The following is a 19,380-nucleotide window of genomic DNA, read 5'->3' as shown; positions in this document are numbered from 1 at the left end:
ATCTAGATAATATTAAAAAGTCTTTTTTTGTGTAAGAAATGATTTGATTTGGGAATGACATAAGTTAATTTTTATATTGGTATTTTACTTCAAGATGTGTTTAATACAAATAGATTATGTATTTTTATTTTTTAAATTAAATAATATTGTATTATATTCATTATTTTGTGATTTTTTTTTGCTTTTTTTTTTTAAATTATTAATATCCACAGATACCCACTTGTTCCGTAAAACTATAAATAGAATCCGTGAGGAAAATCTACCCTTCTCATACAACTTAGAAGAGTACTAAATCTTTAATAACAGTGTAATCAGACTTCTTAACACAATATATATATAGTAATTGATGTTTTGGTTGCATAAAAAATAGGGATGACAAAACCACCTGAACTCGCGGGTACCCACTTCACCCCGTATCGGAATGGGTTTTTAGCGGGGCGAGTTCTTGGAGGGTGGGACGGGGTCGGGTTTAGTTTATACCCGCCCTGCTATATATATATAATATATATAATTTTAATATATATGTATAATATATGTAAAATAATTAGTAAATGATTAATAATATTATATCATATTTAAATTTTTATTTTGATTTATGTTATGTATGTAATGATGGTTATATAAATTTTGAAATTTAATTTTATTTATTGAATTTTAATAATTATAGGAGCAGGTAGAGGCGGGGTGGATACCCACAGGGAGGGATAGGGTGGGTTAGGGGGTGGGTTAGGGTTCAACGTTTTACTATCCGCAGGTAGAAGCGGGGCAGATTCTATGCGAGTTATTGTAGGCGGAGCGGGGTCGGATAGAGCAAAAACCTGCCCCGTTGCCGCCGCTAATAAAAGATCACTTGTTATGATAACATATACTTGTAAAAGGATATCCAATGATTATAGCACGTGTCTCATCAAGCAAATTATTATAGTAAGTGCATTATTTGGCAATTGGCATGTTATTTCCCAAGCTGAGTACGTAGCTGGGACCAAGCTGTGTAGCAAGTAGCAAGTAGCAACTGGAAACTGAAGTGGGGTTGGTAGACAAATTCAAGCGTTACAAAGCCATTCAAAATGAACACTATCATCACCAACTTGAGATCATGTCTTCCTTCCTACAAAGCCTGCTTTAGAACATCATCAACACATTCAAAATATATGTATCGTATGTTCTCTACACACCAAGTATCATGAACTCTTTTACTACGTATTCTACTCACAGTTGTGTTCCAACCTGTAAACATGGAAAAAGGCATAGAATGGAAACCAAAAACTAAATGAATGAGGGAATAAGTAACATTTTGGACGTGAAAGTACTTGACAAAGTCAACTAAAAGAGAATCCAATCTAATTCTCAAAAAGCATACACCTACCACTAAGAAGCATTTAGGTCAAAGGTACAAGCCAAAGCCAGGTTGAATTCTAATCAATATTCTGATTTGATACTAGATTTAAACAAAAAAGTTGTCCCAACTCAGTTACACATTTCTTTTTATGGGGTTCTGACTTTTAAGGGATATGACGACCAGTTTGGGTCACAACCCACTTAGCCACATTTCAGGACAAACATCCTACGTCATATGTCAACGCTAAGGACAATATGGCAAGAAAGGAGCACAAAGCACCTGAATTGTATAAGTGTTGTATTGAAAAAAGGAAACAAGAAAAAAGAGCTAAAACTGTTGATTAAATTGTCTAATAGATTACACTTGCAGGCAAGACAAAAACCCTGAGATAGAATCTCTAAAGACCTAGTCAAGTCACAACAAATTCCACCAAGAAAAGGGAGCAGCAGCTATTTAAAAAAGTTTTCTGTACAATAATTATAACAAGAGCACTTGATAAGCCATTTTGTGTTGGTTATGCCTTCCAGCCAAAACCCATGTTATCATCTAGATCACTATTGAAGAAGGGACTATCGGTGAAATCACCGACAATATCCGGAACCACATCTTGCAAAAGGATATTTTGTGGCATATCTGGCGTTCTCTGGTTGATACCATTGTTGCCGCCGGCTGCAGAAGAATCACTGTTTGAGGCCACTTTGAAGCTATTACTCCTTGAAACAGGGCCGTTGTTTCCTGAAACATTGATAGATCCTCCAGTTATGGAAGGAGTAGGAGAGTGGCCTCCAAAACTCAACCCATTCTTTGCTATGTTCCCATTTGCATTGGGTCCACTAAGAGATTGTGATTGCACTCCCCCATTGTTATTTGACATCAGCAGTTGCTGGATCATCTGCTGCTGTAGAGCTTGATTTCCTTGGGATCCCTGTGAATGGTTTTGTTGCAGTAAACCATTCGCACTTGCTGAACGCTGTAGAAGGTGTTGCTGCCGCTGCTGTGGGGGTAGATGGGGACTTGGGAAACCGGTTGAATTCTGCATTGAGCCTGGAATAAAAGCAGAGGCAGCAGCACCTTGCATAGCTGAAGAGGGACTCTGGTTCGCATTGTTGAAAGATGACGATCCTTCTCGCTGAATTGAGCCAGGGCTTGAATTCATTGAGTTTTGTCTAATGAGAAGATTCGGGTAGTTAGACATTGCGAGAGCAGCTTGTGCTGACCCACTCAAAGCACCACGATTCCCCATATTAAGATTATTGTTTATTGGGTTGTTCAGACCAGGATTCAGTGCCATCAGTTTGTTGAGTGTGTTTCGTTCGGTTGGCAGACCTTGAGCATTTGCTAGCTGTTCCATCTCATGAATTTTTTGCTTCTCAAGCTTGGCAGGGGTTGCAAAACGAGGATAAGTTTTCAAGCTCTCTGCAGGTAGGAGTTGAATCATTAACGGGAAAGAAAAGATACTCATAATTTGAACATAGTATACCACATCTAATCTAATGTCCAGAAGGAAACACAATTTTAGATGGTCAATTGCCATGTGTTCAACATGTGAAAACAATGACATACAACCAACCAGTGTAAAATAGTAACAAGAACAATAAAATTTTACCCATTGGCCCAATTTTGTGCTCCCGACAGATATCCATGAGATCTTTCATGGAATTGACAACCTCGGAAATCTGTCACCCATTACAGCAGGCAATTATAAGAAATCTGGAGTAAATGATAAAAGAAGAAAAAAATCAGAAGACACTGAATCTAGATTTTAACAGTGTACCTGCAAACATCTTACATATCTTTTGGAAAAACCCAAGTCATTTACTGATTGCAACTCGAGACTCTTTGCAAGTTGACGCCCAGCAGCCAATACCCTAATGCAAAAAATACATTATAGCGTGGCTTAGTGCACTCACATCGGTTGATAGCATGTAGCACTGAAAGAAGAACTACACAAATACACATCACAAATAAATTATTCGAAAAATGGAGAAGCAGGACAGTTTTCTATCTGATATCCTTTCTACAGTTGTTTATCCAATTGTTAGTCCAACCAAAACAAGAAGTCATCATTCCATATAACACCACATCTTCACATCAAGCGAGACATAAATTCCAAGAACAAGGATTCACAACACATGTCTATCAGCGAGGAATAAGAATAAGAATGCATTAACTCACATATTACTGTTTGTTTGAAGATCTTGCTGAGAAACCCCATCTGGACCACTTTCAGCAACTGTACTCTGGCATTTTTGAGCTACTTGAACCAACTGATTTACCTGCAATATTGGAATTGCATGAATTAGTTCCCACTATAATGCCTCTTCAGGCTACTTCATATAAAGCATCTCTATAACCAACTCCCAAGTACATAATGAGTAGCCCACCAAAATGGAACAAAGCCTTGGAACCAACCTGTGGTGCAACCAACCTTCTAGGAAGAAGTTCTTCATGGCGCTTTGCACAGAACTCCCAAGATAATATCTGTAATAATTTACATGATAATCAGCAGATAATTATGCATAATAGATTCAAATGGAAAATATTTTTAAAATACATTGATGGTTTTATAACCTTCAGGTCTTGTGTAAATATAATACGGAGGTGACCTTCACGAACAACACGAAGCTGCTCATATACACTCTCTTGAACCGCTTTTGCATATTCTAACATCATTAAACCAGAAGGAAATCTTTGTTCGCGTGGCAAATCCAAAAATAAAAGTTCATCGATAACTCCACTGCCAAATTTGATGTCACTAAGTCTAGGGAGAACTTCAAAAGTTGCCTCTGTTACACAGATCCAGAATGTAAGTATTAGTGCATTAATGTGACTAGAAAATTCAAATACCCACACCAATAACATTGCATACAGGTACATTCTGCATTCAGATAATCTAAACCAGTCATTCTTTTATTATACTTGCTTATCATTGTCCGAATACAATGCCGTCAGATATCTGACTTTCTATAATTTTCAAGTTTAGACCAAAGATTATTATTTATACAACTATTCATAATGTAATTATTGGTTAATATTGATTGCACTAGGGTCATTTTTGTAAGCAAGAAAGTCAAACATACAGATTCTGTAGAATACAAAAATACAATGACAGTATTACATAATAAAAAAAAATAATGTTCTCAGTTCCTTACCAAATCCCCTTCCAGATTTAGAACCACATATGTCACACTGCCACGCATCCTTTGGGGGGAAAAATCCATGTCAGATTTATGTACATGTCAACAGTAACAAGAAGCAAATTAAAAGGGCAGCACAAGAACGAGAGGCAGAGAGAACAAGATTGAGAGAACTGAGTTCTCTGGTGATGGGTTACCGTTTTCTTACTGAAACCACAAATTACCAAAATGACCCTCAAAATTTACTTAAAATATAAAAAAAAGCTCAACACGTCCGCCATTTCGGCCGTAAATGCCACTGGTGCCCCTCATTTTCCACAACACAATTCCACTAAACTAAGATCTTTTCATGGTGGTTCCAATAACAAGGGCCATACCATTCTGCTATGGCTGAATGCCTGAATTTTTTTTAAACAAAGATTATGGTATACAATTATAGAGTATTGAGTACAAGTATAGAAACTAACCATAGATGCCTGAGGGAAAACACCTAGTGCATGATGCCCAACATTATTATACAAAGACAAGCACCACCGTTCCCTTGCTCGAGGAGAGTAATACTCGGCCACAAATTTTCTCCAATAAGCAATAGTGTTTTCCTGAGACAAACAGAAAATTGAATTCAGTTGTAACTAATCAGGATTCCAATGGGAACAAAAAACATCAATCAAATGTGTTTAAAACATACATTTAAATGTGCAGAAAAATATGATGCTTGACAGAAGAAAGCCATAAATTAACACATGAACAAAACTCACAATTGGTCGTTGCCTTTGATGATAGAGGTATTGCATTAATCTTCGAGCACATACACCATTAACGCTACTGTCATACGGACGCTTCACCGCAGATATGGGTTGCATTGATTGTTGCTGTAATTGCTGCTGCCTCAAGTGCATTTGTTGCTGTTGCTGCTGCTGTTGTTGTAAGTGTGCTCGCTGTAACTGTGGCATTGACTGAAGGATGTGCTGTTGCCTCAGTCTTTGCTGCTGTTGCATCAAAGCCTGTATCTGTGGATTACGACCCTGGAATTGCATGGGGTCCTGTCTCTGAAGAAGCTGCTGTATCACCTGCTGTTGCATTAAATCCTCCTGCTTGATATCCAGCCTCGGTTTTTTGGACAGCTGAGATAAATTATTTGGATCTTGCATGAAAGATCCAGGTATTTGTGCACCCATTTGAAGTGGGGAAGGACCAATTTGAGACACAGGTGTAGACATAACACTAGAAGCTCCTTGCTGCTGATTCTGCTGCAATGGTTGAGCATTCTGATCTTGGTGAGAGCTCTGTTGTACTACATTCGAACCATCCATAACTGATGACCCTGAAATACTAACATTATTTGATGTAAATGACATGGGTGAAGCAGGTAACCGTAAGTATGAGTCTGTGTTAATGCTTGCACTTCTTGGCAAATGGAGCCCACCAGCGAATGCTGAATTTGCATCTGTGAGTAAAGAGCTAGGTCCAATACTTGGTGCTGAGTTTGCCGCACTGTTCAAAATTGTATTGTTCATATCCCCTGACACTGGACCCAGGTTTGGAAGACCAGTTCCAGGAACCGCATTAGATGAGTTAATGAATGGCGAGTTTAACGGAGAGTTAACTACACTATGTGATTGTGCATCTCCTTGAAAAAAAATTCCAGAACTTGATGATGATTGGGTCAATCCTCCAGCCACCCGAGAAGGTGCCATAGAGGGCACCTCCTTCTTGGTGACTGGAATCTATAGCTCCTCAGAGCCAGGCCTGACTGATATTCCAAATATTCTCAAAGCAGTTCACAAGCTTTATGTAACAGGTAGATTGAGCATAAATATTCCCCTGATCTTTTAAACTTTCAAACTCCACTTGAGTTTCCAAACTTCTATCCAATAATACAGCCTTGAAATCCAATGCACCAAAAAATGATACTTTCTACTCAGCTCTGAACAATTGCTGATATGGATCCAAAATTAAAAAAGAGGTTAGAACCAGACATATATATTAGCATAAGGAAAGTATACGCTGAAACAGTGAAACTAATACAAGTTAAACAACCAAATAAACAGCAACCACATGGTGAAGAAAGTAAACATACACTTTCAAGTCATGGAACAAGCCTAAAATTTGGACGGTACAAAAATGTCCTTTGAAGCAAGGGGAATCACAATCTAATAACTACACACAAAAAGCCCTAATTCTTACTAACATTTGGACTAGACATGCTTTTGCACAGAAAAAGCGCGTCAGGGGAGATTACAAACATTAGCAGGGTTGAACCCCCCCCCCCCCCAAAAAAAAAAAAACACACACACACACAGAGCAGAACCCGAAGCTTTCAATTCAAAGATTCAAAATTTCAAAAAAGATAAATAAATGCAACCAAAATTGCAAAAGCAGCACCAAAAAGAAAAACTTACCAATTGAAAAATACAGAAACCAGAACACCAATCATCAGCTACATACACAAACTAAGAATCCCCAAAGCCTGCAGTGTAAACCAAACCCCATAAACTCCCAATCACAACCCCCCATAATAAGTAAAACGCAAACCTTAAACTTAAACTCAGCTCAGAACACGAAAAAAATAAAAAATATAAATAAAATTCAACTCATTGTCCCAATTTTTAAATTTGAAAAGGAAAACAAAAAATCGAAGCAACAAAGAAAGTAACAGTCTTCACTATACATAGCTTCTAAGATCGATCATTGATAGGTGAAGGGAAGAAAAACAGAAGCCAAAATGAAACATACCACTGTATCAGTGCAAGGAAGAAACAAACATTCGATTAAATAAGTTAAGGAGTTACTCACATCGAAATCACGAGCTGAGAAAAAGCATAGCGTTGCTTTTGGAAGCGAAATTCGGAGCGAAAAATAAAAATTAAAAATTAAAGAAGTGATGAAATTGCAGAGAGAATACTCAACAACAGTGAGAGAGAAAGAGAAAGAAAGAAGAGAGAGAAAGGTTGGAGGATTGGCTTATATATGCAGCGGGAATGGGGACCTCGGAGTATCCGGTTTCGGACTCTAGATTACCGGCGATGCCCTGTAACATAGGAGACACGTGTGAAGATTAAGACGTGAAAATATCTATCTATTCTTACCAAGGACCACCAATCAAAATTAAAGCATACAGAGAAAATAAAAAACATTTTAAAAGTGTAGAAAATAGTTTATATATTTTGAAAATGTTTTCTTGAGCTATTATATGGAGATTTTAAAAAAAAAACAAAATATATTGATATGATGTTCACTTTTTATTTTTAAAATGAATGCAAAAATAGCATTTTATATAAAGGTGATCAAAATTGTGTAATAGAAAATATTTTTTGTTAATAACAAAAAGTAATTTTGCTGAAAAATAAAAAAAAATTCTATTATTGTTGGCTCCTGGTTTTTTGTTGCTTTTATATATCTCAAAACACAGTCAGAACTATATTATGATGTATTTTTTTGGTGACTGAACATAACACAAAGAAAAAAAACACCTAAGAGAAAGAGTAGTACTCCTCTCTAATAATAATGTCTAAATTATTAGGGGGTTGTAACCACTCTAGGTACACCTGCTTGTTTAAAGCAGCAGTCTTAGCCATTAAATCAGCCGCTCTGTTTGCTGTACGCTGGATGAGCACTAAAGTAGCTGTCCAATTGCGCTGAAGCATCTCTTTGATTTTGCCAAGCAGATCAGAGTCATTCGTAATCATGCTGGTTGTGCCTCGCGAAACAAGAAGAAATGCATCAAGATTATCAGTTTCACATATGACCTCTTTACACTCGCAATCCCAAGCCATAACAAGCCCTCTCCAAATAGCATGAAGCTCACAAGAGAGAACACTAGAAAGAGGTATACTGGCAGAACAACCTTTCATCCAAATTCCCATGCTGTCTCTAATAATACATCCAAAGCCCGCTAATTGCCCATTTTCAAAAACGCTTGCATCGCAGTTCACTTTACAGACATTCATTGGAGGTGGTTCCCAGTTATATTGCAAAGAGGAAGGAATAATATGTTTTTGGTTAGTAACAACCTTAGAGAAATCGCGAGCAGCATGTTGAACTAAGTGAATAATTTTCTCCTTACTCCATGGATCATCTTGATGGAAGATGTCATTGTTCCTATCCCTCCAAATCCACCAAAAGGCCGCTGCAAAGAGAAACTCATTTTTGTTGAGGTTAGAACATGATGTATGAAAAACCTTTATAACCAAATAAAATTGTTAAATAAGTTTAATTAGGTTGTTATAATATATTTTACATTTATGCGCTATTTTTTGCGCACGCGTTTTTTAATTCGTATATGCTTTTTTTTTCTTTTTTTTTTAATTTGTACTCGTACAGTCTCTTTTTTTTTTTTTTCAAATATTTTTTTTCTTGTTATCATGGTTAGAGAAAAATTTAAAATAATTTCTGATAATTATCTCAAAAGACAACGAGATTTTTGACAAAAAAAAAAAAAAAAAAAAATTCAATCTACAATGACTTCAAAAGGATAACGAGGTCTCTGTGCCAAAAAAGTTAATGTTATTTTTTTAACACAGGAGCTAATCCATCCAAAAAAAGAAGATCAGAGACCGGATTTGGTGTTTTTTTTTTTCTTGGGACCTCGTTGTCCTTTTGAGGTAATTGTCAGGGACCGGATAGAGTATTCACTCACATGGTTACTAGTACTACTATTACTTCTTGCGCTTCTTTCTTTTTTTTTTGGCTTAATACCACGTAATAGGGGTGTTCATGGGGCGAGTAAAACCGGGTTCGATGTGACCCAAACCTGACCTGAAATATATACCGGGCCTATTTGTTAGACCCAAATCCGGCCCTAGACCCAATGAAACCTACACACTTTCGGGTCACGATTATACCGGGTAAAAACTGGGTGAAAACCGAGCCGTTAATATTACCTTCTTGTAAGTTACCATGTGGAAATATCCAAATGTCTAAGACTCCAACCATTATTTGACATGGTAAAATTCACTTAGAAAAATATAACAAGAACCAACAATTCCCTAAAATTAAAGTATAACCACAATCAATACTAATATTATCTAATAACACCAAATATTTAAATCAATACAAATAACACAATATTATGCATTAGTCTAAAGTCTTATGCATTTTAAATATAAAACATTAATTTATAGTCTTATAATGACTAATAACACAAAATATTAAGATTTATAATACTTAAATTTCACATAACAATAGCCATCATCCATTACTAATAACACAAAATATTAATTGTGTATGATGACCGGGCCATCGAACCGAGTTCGGGTGACCCGAGCTATGGCCCGGACCCGATCCGAAATAAAGACCGGGTCTATTTTTGAGACTCTTACCCGGCCTTATACCCAGTGAAATCACACCAAATTAGCCCCTAAAATGTTCAGGACCGGGCCGGGTATTCGGGTCGGGCCGGGACATGAACCCCTGCCGCGTAATGAATTCAATGATAATAAAATATATTATTTAAACCAACCTGGGTTGGTCGAGTGGTCAGCTCACTCATCCGCTTAAGCAAGTGTAGGGAATTCGAACCCTGCCTTGTGCATGCAGTAGACCCTTAAATGGAGTTCAGATCCGTGACGTATTAGTCATTAACCTGTCGGATTGGGGGATACCGTTTGGGTAAAAAATATATATATTATTTATTTAAAAATAACGCACAAATTTTTGATAAATGAATAACATAATAAATCTTTAAAAAATTACAAGTCTAAAATCTTAATTCACTCAATTAATAAAATATATTTAAATAGATTTTAGAACAAAAAATACATCTTTTTATTATAAGTGACACAAAAATAGTTAAATTGTTTATATATAAATTTAATGTCACTCAACTAGTTCAATAATTAAAAAAAAGTACATCATTTAGTTAAAAATGACATAGTTAAGAAATTCGATTTCACGGTTAAAAAATTTTCTTATCAAAATTCAGAAACTTAAGTAACGATTAAAAAATTTTGATGTTATTTTTTCGATAAATTTTTCATAATTCAAAACTCTTCTTCCTTCTTTTTCTCTTTTTTATTATCATCATCATCATCTTCTTCTTGTTTGTTTCTTGTTTGACATTCACATAATTCTTATTTCACCTTTTTAACAAGAAGATGTGTCACGGTTAAAAAGTTTCGGTGTTATTTTTTAATAAATTTTACATAATTCAAAATTCATTATCCTCTTCTTTTTCATCATCGTTGTCGTATTCTTCTTCTTTGCTTTTTCATCTTCTCTTTCTTATTTCACTTCTCATAATTTTTTTTATTTTATTCTTTTAATAAGAATAAAAACAAAAAAAATAAAAAATCAAAACAAAAAAATATATAATACTGCAAAAATACTCGAAAGAAGAGAAAGAAAAAAAAAAAGAAAAAACAGCCACGACAATAGCAATAAAAAAACAATAACGAAGAGGAAACATGGGAAGAAGAAAAAAGAATACAAAAAAGAAGAGAGTATTTATATTAAAAAGCATGAGATATGGGTTAATAAAAAATGGGAGTACACGCTCTTATTAATGAAATTAGTTTTTGAATTATATTTTAAATAATATAATTAAAAATATTTAAAATTATAAATATACTTTAAAATTAATTATTATCTCTTTTTTTAATTTCAAAGATATTAATTATTCTTTCTCTCTAATTTCAAACACATTAATTTACATATAACTTTTTTCTAATTTTTTTAGTCTAATCTCAGCCACTAAACATGTAATATCAACAACTGAACATGTAATATCAACAAATTTTAACATTATTAATTTTAACATTATTAGTAACAAAACTGTAAAATGACTAATATGATTTTAAATTTTTAAAAAACAAATCTGATTAAAAAAAATTTAGAAACTAATTTAAAGAATGAATGATTTTTCATTTACGAATTTAACAATTTACTCATATATATATATATATAATTCTTTCTTATTAAAATTTTTCTGCCTATAATGTTAGGTTAGAATTAGATTAAATTAGGAAAATGTTAGATAATGAAGAATCAGTTTTGATTTGTAAAATTAATTTTTGAAATATATTATACTATTTAATAATCATTTAATTATATTTTTGTTCTTTCTATATTTTTTTATGTACCTTTACCTATTTATTAAAAAATTAATTGATAAAAAGTCTTTAATTACTTATTATTAGTCATATTAGATGAAAAGAGGTCATATTTAAAAAACCAAATGATTAAAAATGATTTTATTATTACCCTAATAATATTGTGATAAAAATCCTTTTTTCACAATGGAAACACCAAAAAGGCAAAAACTAAAACAAAATAATAACTAATAAGTGGCAAAACTAAAAACTAACCAGAAAGGCTATCTCCCCAACAGTATCTCATTTCCAATGAGTACCATAATCTTCAACTTAAGACCATGTCTTCCTTCCCACAAACCCACCTTCACAACATCAACATTATCATCTTCACCAACAACAACACTCAGAGTTCGTGCCACCTTTCAAGATTCTAAGCCACCCAACACAACCCAACAACAACAGCTCAACCTCTCCGTTCTTCGCTTCACCTTAGGTTGAGTCTCCTATCTTTGCCTATCATGTGTTTGTGTTTATGCTTGTATGACATTGTTCTTGTTTTTGGGGTGTTTCAGGGATACCTGGCTTGGATGAATCCTATTTGCCCAGATGGATTGGTTATGGCTTTGGTTCCCTTCTCTTCTTGAATCACTTCCTTGGCACAGATTCAGCTACTATGACACCTGCCCAGCTTGTAAAAACTTATCAAAATTTCCTTTTTCTTTTTATTTCTTTTTCCATTTTCAATTCAGTTCATTGGTTATTTTTTTTTGTCTGAAATGAGTTTCATTTGCTGTGTTTATCTTTGCTATCTAGACTACAGAGGTTTTGGGTTTGTCTTTGGCTTCCTTCTCTGTCGCTCTACCTTACCTTGGTAAATTCCTCAAGGTATTTATTTATTTGTTGGTTTTTCAAAAAAAATCAAGTTTTAAACAATTGACCGTAGCATCGTGATCCTATCATGTTTTTCACTGGCATGAGATTGTTATGTTTCAAGAGAAAGATACACTCATTGTATAGTCAAATCTATCATTGTTTACATTAATATAGATTTTGGGTTATTCCTCCTTCTTATAGTGTACTCCTGATTTTGTACTCCTAATTTTGTACTCGTGAAAACATCTTCAACCATTCCAATCTTAGTGAGTTTGTTATTGTGTCCAATTCAGCACAATTAGTTAGAATCTGTTAAGCAACTTTGCATGGGGGTGGAAATGGGTCGAGCCGAGCCGAGCCGAGCTTTGGCTTTAACGAGCCTGATTCATGTTATAAATAGATAGCCCAAACCTAGACCTATTACTTTTCATAGGCTTTTTCAGGCTCGAGCCTAGCCTGTTTAAACCCGACAAGCTTACGAGCTTATTTGAAAAGCCTATTTCATGAATTAAAGTTCAAAATAATTCATCTATATATTAATCACTATTCACATATCATAACCATATTTACAATCCATAATTTTTTCTTTAAACAAAAAAGCTACAATATTAACTAGTATTGATTATTGATTCTTTTTTGTTTTGTAGTGTTTAATATAAAGTGAAACTATGAATAAAACGAGTCCCCGTCAAGTAGCCCGGCTCACTTCCACCCTTACCTGTATATATAGTATAAACTTGTAAACTAAAATTCAGTTCAGAAAATACAGATCCAAAAACACTCAATGCAATAGCTCTCTCTCTTTTCCTGACTTCTCTCTCTCTCTTTCTCTCTTTCCTTGTTCATCATTTCTTCATCATCTCAGTTTCTGATACCTCACATCTTTTATATGCATAATGCATGTATTTGTAAAGTTTTCATCTGTGCAATATATTGATTCTCAGCCAAGTCTTGGAAATTCGTAGGGTGCTCAACCAGTGGATCAAGCAACTCTACCTGATGGTACACAGCAAATATTTGTCATGTCACAAGATATAGCTGATGGTCTGAAGGAGGATCTAGCTTGGGCATCATACGTTCTGCTGCGTAATTCAAATGCCATTGCTGCGGTAAGACAATAGTTTAAATGAACACATGATAGATTGATTCATGCATGCTAGGGTCCTTCATTAGTAGCTTACTGTTAAGTATCAAATTATACGAAAAAAAAAAAAAGGTGGGTTGGCCCAGGCAGCATGGGAAGAAAGAACAGAGAAAAACGATACTTTGTTGATATGAATTATGTTTGTTTATGATTAAATTTTTTAAATTAGTATTTCATAGTTGTGAAGTCATTGATGTAAAAAATGTAATAGGTTTCTCTTGGAGTATCTGTAATATTACATAGCTCCGCTGAGATGAGACAGGTTTGTCAGCGTTGGTTAGAGTAGTTAGTGATGCTAGTAGCTAGTTATCAATAACAAATATAATGAATTTGCTCTTAAAGGATACTTCGCTATTATTTAGCATGTAAAATCTAACCAGCAAAATCTATTTACATTCATTAGTTCAATTCAGTAATACAATTCAGTCTCAATCTCACTTTCTTTCTCTATGATCTGTAGTTTTTCTTCTTCTACCTTATTCTTGAACTATTTCGATTTGTTCAGCTAATTTTTGTTCAAAGAGACATGTGTGCAAGGGGCTATTGGAACATACCTGATGGTTCATCTAAAGAAATTCTTCTTGATTGGTTTGCGAAAAAAATTGAAAAGGCTGATCTGGTTGATTTGAAGGATACCCTATATTTTCCTCAAGATGCAGGTAATGAATCTCCTTTCCCTACTAGAGCTTTTTTCTTGACCTTCCATTTTTCGTCTACTTACTAATTAACTTTATAAAAAATAATCCACTCCTAAGCATGACTTGCACTTCACTTTGAACATTTTATAGTTTTGGACCTTTGCTCATATAACCTGAACGTTTGACTGATGTCTCAGATTCTGAATTTCCGGAACTAGTGTCTAAAGGGACTAGCTCTCTCCTGGTGCAACCAGTGCTAGTTAATAATCAGACTGCAGCTAACTCGCGAAAACCAGTGGGGTTTATTCTGCTGGCCTCAGCTGCGAGGTATGCATTTAGTACTAAAGATAGAGCCTGGATTGCAGCTGTGGCCAACAAACTCAGTGGTAAGTGGCATGTGTATGGTGTTCTAGTGAATTTCCACATCATTTTTACGAGTCTAACCGGAGGATTTATTGTTGGAATTGGTATTTGGTTAATTTGGGTTTTCTTTTGTTGATATTTCAATGATATACTTTGACAATGTTGGCCACTATGGAAGGTAATTCAAGGCTCCATTTCCCTTCCCTTTCATGTATTTATTTACAGGCTGGTGTAGAGCATCCGATGAGTTTAAACCACAGTAAAGTTCTCAACATGTGAACTGAAAGAGGTACAATATTTTCTATAAAGATGATAAAGTTGCAGTGAATTTTGAAGCAGGAGGATGCAAGAAACTAAAAGCTGCCACTTAACACGGTTGCTTATCTTAGGTGCGAAGTTTTTCAATTTACTAGGGGTGAGCATTGCTTTGGCACTGCATTTCCATTATCCGCAATATCATATGCATGAGTAAATTACTAAATTTGCAGCCAGTTGATCTAATTCAGAATATACAGTTACACAGCTTCCTATGCAGAATCAAACTTTTTGCCATGAGGGAAGTGGTGGAAGGACCAAGCTCTGCAAATAAACACTCCTTATATTCCCTTTTATCTTTTCTTGTGAAAATTTAAGAATATTCTTTGATTAATGTATTTGAATATAATTTAGTATGTCGATAGATTGATCTGAGAACAACTAAATTTTTAGAGTGATAGATAAAGGGAAAGGAAGGGAGTAGCATGTTTTGGAATTGATCACATGCCTTGAACAAATGTATGCATGTGGTTGTCCTAGGAAGCATCATTAATAGTAAAACATGTTAATAGGTATTTGTATCTTTCTGCTATCTGCTAATCTCTTCTAGTTGGCCTCATATGTTGCATGATATGCCACCAGCTATTTGTATGTGCGAATTTGTTCAAATAAAGTTTTATTATAATTTTGGGACCACTAAATTTAATTTACCAAATCCAGTTTTTTTTTTTTTTCTTTTATAACTCATACGTATAGGGAATATCATAGTCAAATACTCAAATAAGAAGATAAAAATAAGAAAAGCTAAAATAATTAAAGTCAATACCCAAGGAGAATTTTGTGAGCCCAATAGAAGACACATGTCCAAAAGCTACACGGGTCAAAATGCCCAATTTACTTAGGACACGGGTATGGAGACTTGTGTTCGACCCAACTTACATACCAAGTTACATCTCAACACTCTCGACGTGGAATAACTCCCCGTGCAGTAAGAGGAAAAAAGTAAAAACACTCACTCGCCTCAAAGAAGATCTTCTAAAATGATGACCAAGTGACTTTTGTCTATAAATACTTCATAAATTTTAGATATTTCTCAATTTATTCTACACATAATCTGAAACTCTTGTTGACTTAGGTATTAGAGTTTCTTGCACATATGGAAGTTGAGGTGAAGCTATCTCAAACACCTTTACTATTATCTCTAATCTTGTTTCACAAAGTCTAATTCTCATAATCTGTTTTAAATAAGCCTCGAAATAATATTGATACTCTATACAATCTACATTTACAGAGTTAAACCCTATTTTGATCCCTGAGATTAGCAAGTTGCACTGATTTGATTCTTAACTTTTTAATTGTCACAATTTTGTCCTCCAGATTTAAAAAAGTACTCTAATGTAGTCCCTTGTGTATCTTCTGTCGAAACTCAACACCGTTAGTGGCGTAACTCAAGCCTTGTCACACTAGACATATTCAAACAATGTGGTATGCATTTTAGCGCTAAAGAAAACACTAAATGACATTGTTTGAGGGTTTGAATAAAACTAAAATGTTATACCCCTCCCTTTTAATATTGTTCAAACCTTGAAATGATATCATTTAGTGCTCTTTTAGTGTCAAAAAGTGTACTATGTCGTTTTAATATGTTCAACAAAGTAAGACTTGAGCTATCTCACTAACGGCGTTGAAGAGGGACTATATTGATGCACTTTTTTAAATTTAAAAGACCAAATTATAACAATTAAAAAATTAGAAACCAAATCAGCACAATTTGCCAATCTCAAGACTAAAGGGGCTTAACTCACATTTACAATATTGGTTTACGTCTTTACGAACTTGGAAAAAATATGATTTATTGCATTGGTGTGTGTGTGAGTTTTTTTTTTTTTCCAAACTCGTGTGTTGTGTAGGGATCTTTGTGTGCACAATTTAACGTAGCCCAATGGATCATGTATGGGCCTAAATATAATGAGTTGTACAAAAACTAAAATAAATAAAATGAGTAACAATACTTTCCATATTGCCTTCAGGAATGATTCAAACTCACCAAGTTTAATATGCTACATATGTAACAAGATAATCTAATGACTTGTCAATTCTATAAGCAACAATCATACAAATATCCTCTTCATGCATGAGATGAATCCAATGCAAATAATTAGTACACAGAATTGAAGCAAAACATTGAGTTTAAACGCAATTCACATATCTAATCAGGGCTAGTTCAGGATTTCATTCTCCCCTTTGATAAAGCTTTAATTAACTCAGTGGGGATTCTGCGATGGTGATTCAGACAACATGTTTGGCAGAGTTACCTTGAAGCAGATGCCAAGTGGTCCATGTGTGACCAAATGTCCAACAAACCAATGAGGCATCAAACATGTGCCCCTCCTCCTCTTATGGAATAACATGTGACACCTTATGACTAATCAAATGTCAATATATCTTACTATATATACCCAGGGGACAAAAGAATAGTGTGATATAATAAGCAGGGGCATTTAAGGAAAAAAAAGTCAATATTTTTGCTGAAATTAAGACTAGATTTATCTCACACTAGAATATATTTATACAAGTGTTATCCAACCTCCAAACTCCAAAGTATTTTATTTTGATTCAAAGAGTTAGGATTAAACTCTTTATAATTCATACAAGATTGGACACAACATTTTTGAGTTAAGCCCTATTTTAGTCCCTGAAATTGGCGAGTTGCACTGATTTGGTCATTGACTTTCCAATTGCTACACTTTGGTTCTCCAGATTCAAAAAAGTACATCAATGTAGTCCTTCTTCAACGCCGTTAGAGAGATAGCTCAAATCTTCCTATGTTAGACATATTAAAACGACGTTGTACACGTTTTGACGCTAAAAGAGCACTAAATAATGTCATTTCAGGGTTTGAACAATATCAAAAGGGAGGGATATAACGTTTTAGTATTGTTCAAACCCTCAAATGACGTCATTTAGTGCCTTCTTTAGCGCCAAAACGCATACCACGTCGTTTTAATATGTCTAGCATGACAAGACTTGAGCTACGCCACTAACAGTGTTGAATTCCAACGACAGAAGATACACGAGGGACTATATTGGTGCACTTTTTTGAATCTCGATGATCAAATTGTAGCAATTAAAAAGTCAAAGACCAAATTAGTACAACCTGCCAATCTCAGGGACCAAAATGGGGTTTCACTCCAACATTTTCCCCTTTTGTCCCTGTGGTGTTCTTCTCTTGAGGGAAGGTTCTTACAAGTTACTTATCATGTATAAATATATGTTGGGTGTTGAGAGAAACACCGTTTCCCAATTCGGTAATCAATACCGAACAAAGCACATTGGTGGGCTCATCAATGCCCTTTAACCACTTTTTTTTTTTTTTGGGTTAAGTAGAGATTCCAGGTTCTAAATAAAAAGTCCTCTGATGACACACTATTATATTTTTGTCTCAACTCACACTTCACTAAATTACTTGGAAACTGTATACCAAAAAAAAAAAAATAAATTACTTGGAAACTTGATATTTATTTTTTGTCATCTGAAAAATATATATTCTATAAATTTTAAATTAGAGTAAAGCAACCAACCCTAAAATATATATTCTATAAACTTCATGCATAAATTAATCTGGAAAATTAAGGCAACCAACCTAGACTTGAAAGTTAAACAGGTCTAATATGACTATCTATATAAACAACAGAAATATTTGGTAATAAAAAAATTAATAAAAAATAGTCAGAATTTATCTTATTTAATATTTATTAATTATTACAATTAACTGAGTCATTATTAGAAACTAAAAGTAAAATTATGAATTATTAAAACCTAATTGGCAACAAATGAAAGGATACAGGAGGGAATAATAACTAACAAAGAATAATTACTAAATGGTATATATTAATTAATTATTAAAGGGGGGGAATAGGAGTTGTCACGGTTGAAGATGATGAGTTGGTTGACAACGTGCATAATGTCCTTAGTGATACATAATTATATACTTTGGAGACCAGCAATGTTATCGTCATCTTACATTACATAAAGGAAGAAATTTAAAAATAAAATAAAATAAAAGAATAAGAAGATTACAAAAGGGCAACTAATCCAAAAGTGACACACACCAATCCTTGTCCAATCATAATGTCCCTATTAGCTTCCTCCATATTACATTATACCCACATGATTACACCATCTTATATTTTTATTTTAGCTTCATATTCTTTGTAGATACCTCCAGAAATAAAACAGTTAATCCAAAATTTTAGAGAAAAAGATAAATAGGTTCCTGACCTTTTGTTCTGCGGATATTTTTGTTCTTGGCCACTGAAAAATATTTTTAAGTCTCTGATCTTTACAAAACTTGGACGGATCAGTCCCCGTCTAAATGCCTCCATCAGGGACCGATCCGTCCAAATGCCTCCGTCAGGGACCGATCCGTCTAAATGCCTCCGTCAGGGACTGATCCGTCTAAATGTCTCCGTCAAGGACTGATTCGTCCTAATTTTGTGAAGGTCAGGGACTTAAAAGTATTTTTTAATGGTCAAGGACGAAAATATCCGCGGGGCAAAAGGTCAGAACCTATTTGTTTTTTTTCTCAAAATTTTAAATT

The 19,380-nt window shown here is 34.4% G+C and overlaps 2 protein-coding genes across 14 annotated transcripts; one reads left to right on the top strand and one right to left on the bottom strand.

Moving 5' to 3' along the window:
* Positions 1–1,594: 1,594 nt before the first annotated feature.
* On the bottom strand, positions 1,595–7,508 carry LOC107644778 (putative transcriptional regulator SLK2). Of its 3 annotated transcripts, none has more exons than XM_088487952.1 (11): positions 7,273–7,418; positions 6,879–6,946; positions 5,235–6,414; positions 4,944–5,075; positions 4,492–4,540; positions 3,911–4,125; positions 3,752–3,820; positions 3,515–3,615; positions 3,114–3,207; positions 2,946–3,015; positions 1,595–2,755 (listed from the first exon to the last, which is right to left on the bottom strand). In XM_088487952.1, the coding sequence occupies exons 3-11, from the start codon at positions 6,171–6,173 to the stop codon at positions 1,854–1,856; spliced, it is 2,571 nt and encodes an 856-aa protein (XP_088344078.1). In that variant the 5' UTR covers positions 6,174–6,414; positions 6,879–6,946; positions 7,273–7,418; the 3' UTR covers positions 1,595–1,853. The 3 variants fall into 3 exon arrangements, with proteins under 3 accessions (XP_088344078.1, XP_088344079.1, XP_020958857.1); XM_088487953.1 differs by lacking the exon at positions 6,879–6,946 and having other exon boundaries at positions 1,595–2,324; positions 2,421–2,755; positions 7,273–7,417; XM_021103198.2 differs by lacking the exon at positions 6,879–6,946 and having other exon boundaries at positions 7,273–7,508.
* A 4,141-nt stretch (positions 7,509–11,649) lies between these two features.
* On the top strand, positions 11,650–15,363 carry HCF208 (chaperone (DUF2930)). Of its 11 annotated transcripts, none has more exons than XR_015883692.1 (8): positions 11,650–12,000; positions 12,080–12,198; positions 12,321–12,392; positions 13,346–13,489; positions 14,030–14,183; positions 14,360–14,548; positions 14,751–14,914; positions 15,061–15,363. XR_015883692.1 is itself a non-coding variant. In XM_088488786.1 (7 exons), the coding sequence occupies exons 1-7, from the start codon at positions 11,817–11,819 to the stop codon at positions 14,786–14,788; spliced, it is 900 nt and encodes a 299-aa protein (XP_088344912.1). In that variant the 5' UTR covers positions 11,709–11,816; the 3' UTR covers positions 14,789–15,363. The 11 variants fall into 11 exon arrangements, 2 of the variants coding, with proteins under 2 accessions (XP_088344912.1, XP_088344911.1); XR_015883690.1 differs by having other exon boundaries at positions 11,709–12,000; positions 14,751–14,940; XR_015883691.1 differs by having other exon boundaries at positions 11,751–12,000; positions 15,041–15,363.
* Positions 15,364–19,380: the final 4,017 nt, after the last annotated feature.

The sequence above is a fragment of the Arachis ipaensis genome, chromosome B5 (genome assembly GCF_059453495.1).
Source record: "Arachis ipaensis isolate K30076 ecotype BB chromosome B5, ASM5945349v1, whole genome shotgun sequence".
NCBI classification, from domain to species: Eukaryota; Viridiplantae; Streptophyta; class Magnoliopsida; order Fabales; family Fabaceae; genus Arachis; species Arachis ipaensis.
This window is presented reverse-complemented; position numbering and strand designations above follow the sequence as displayed.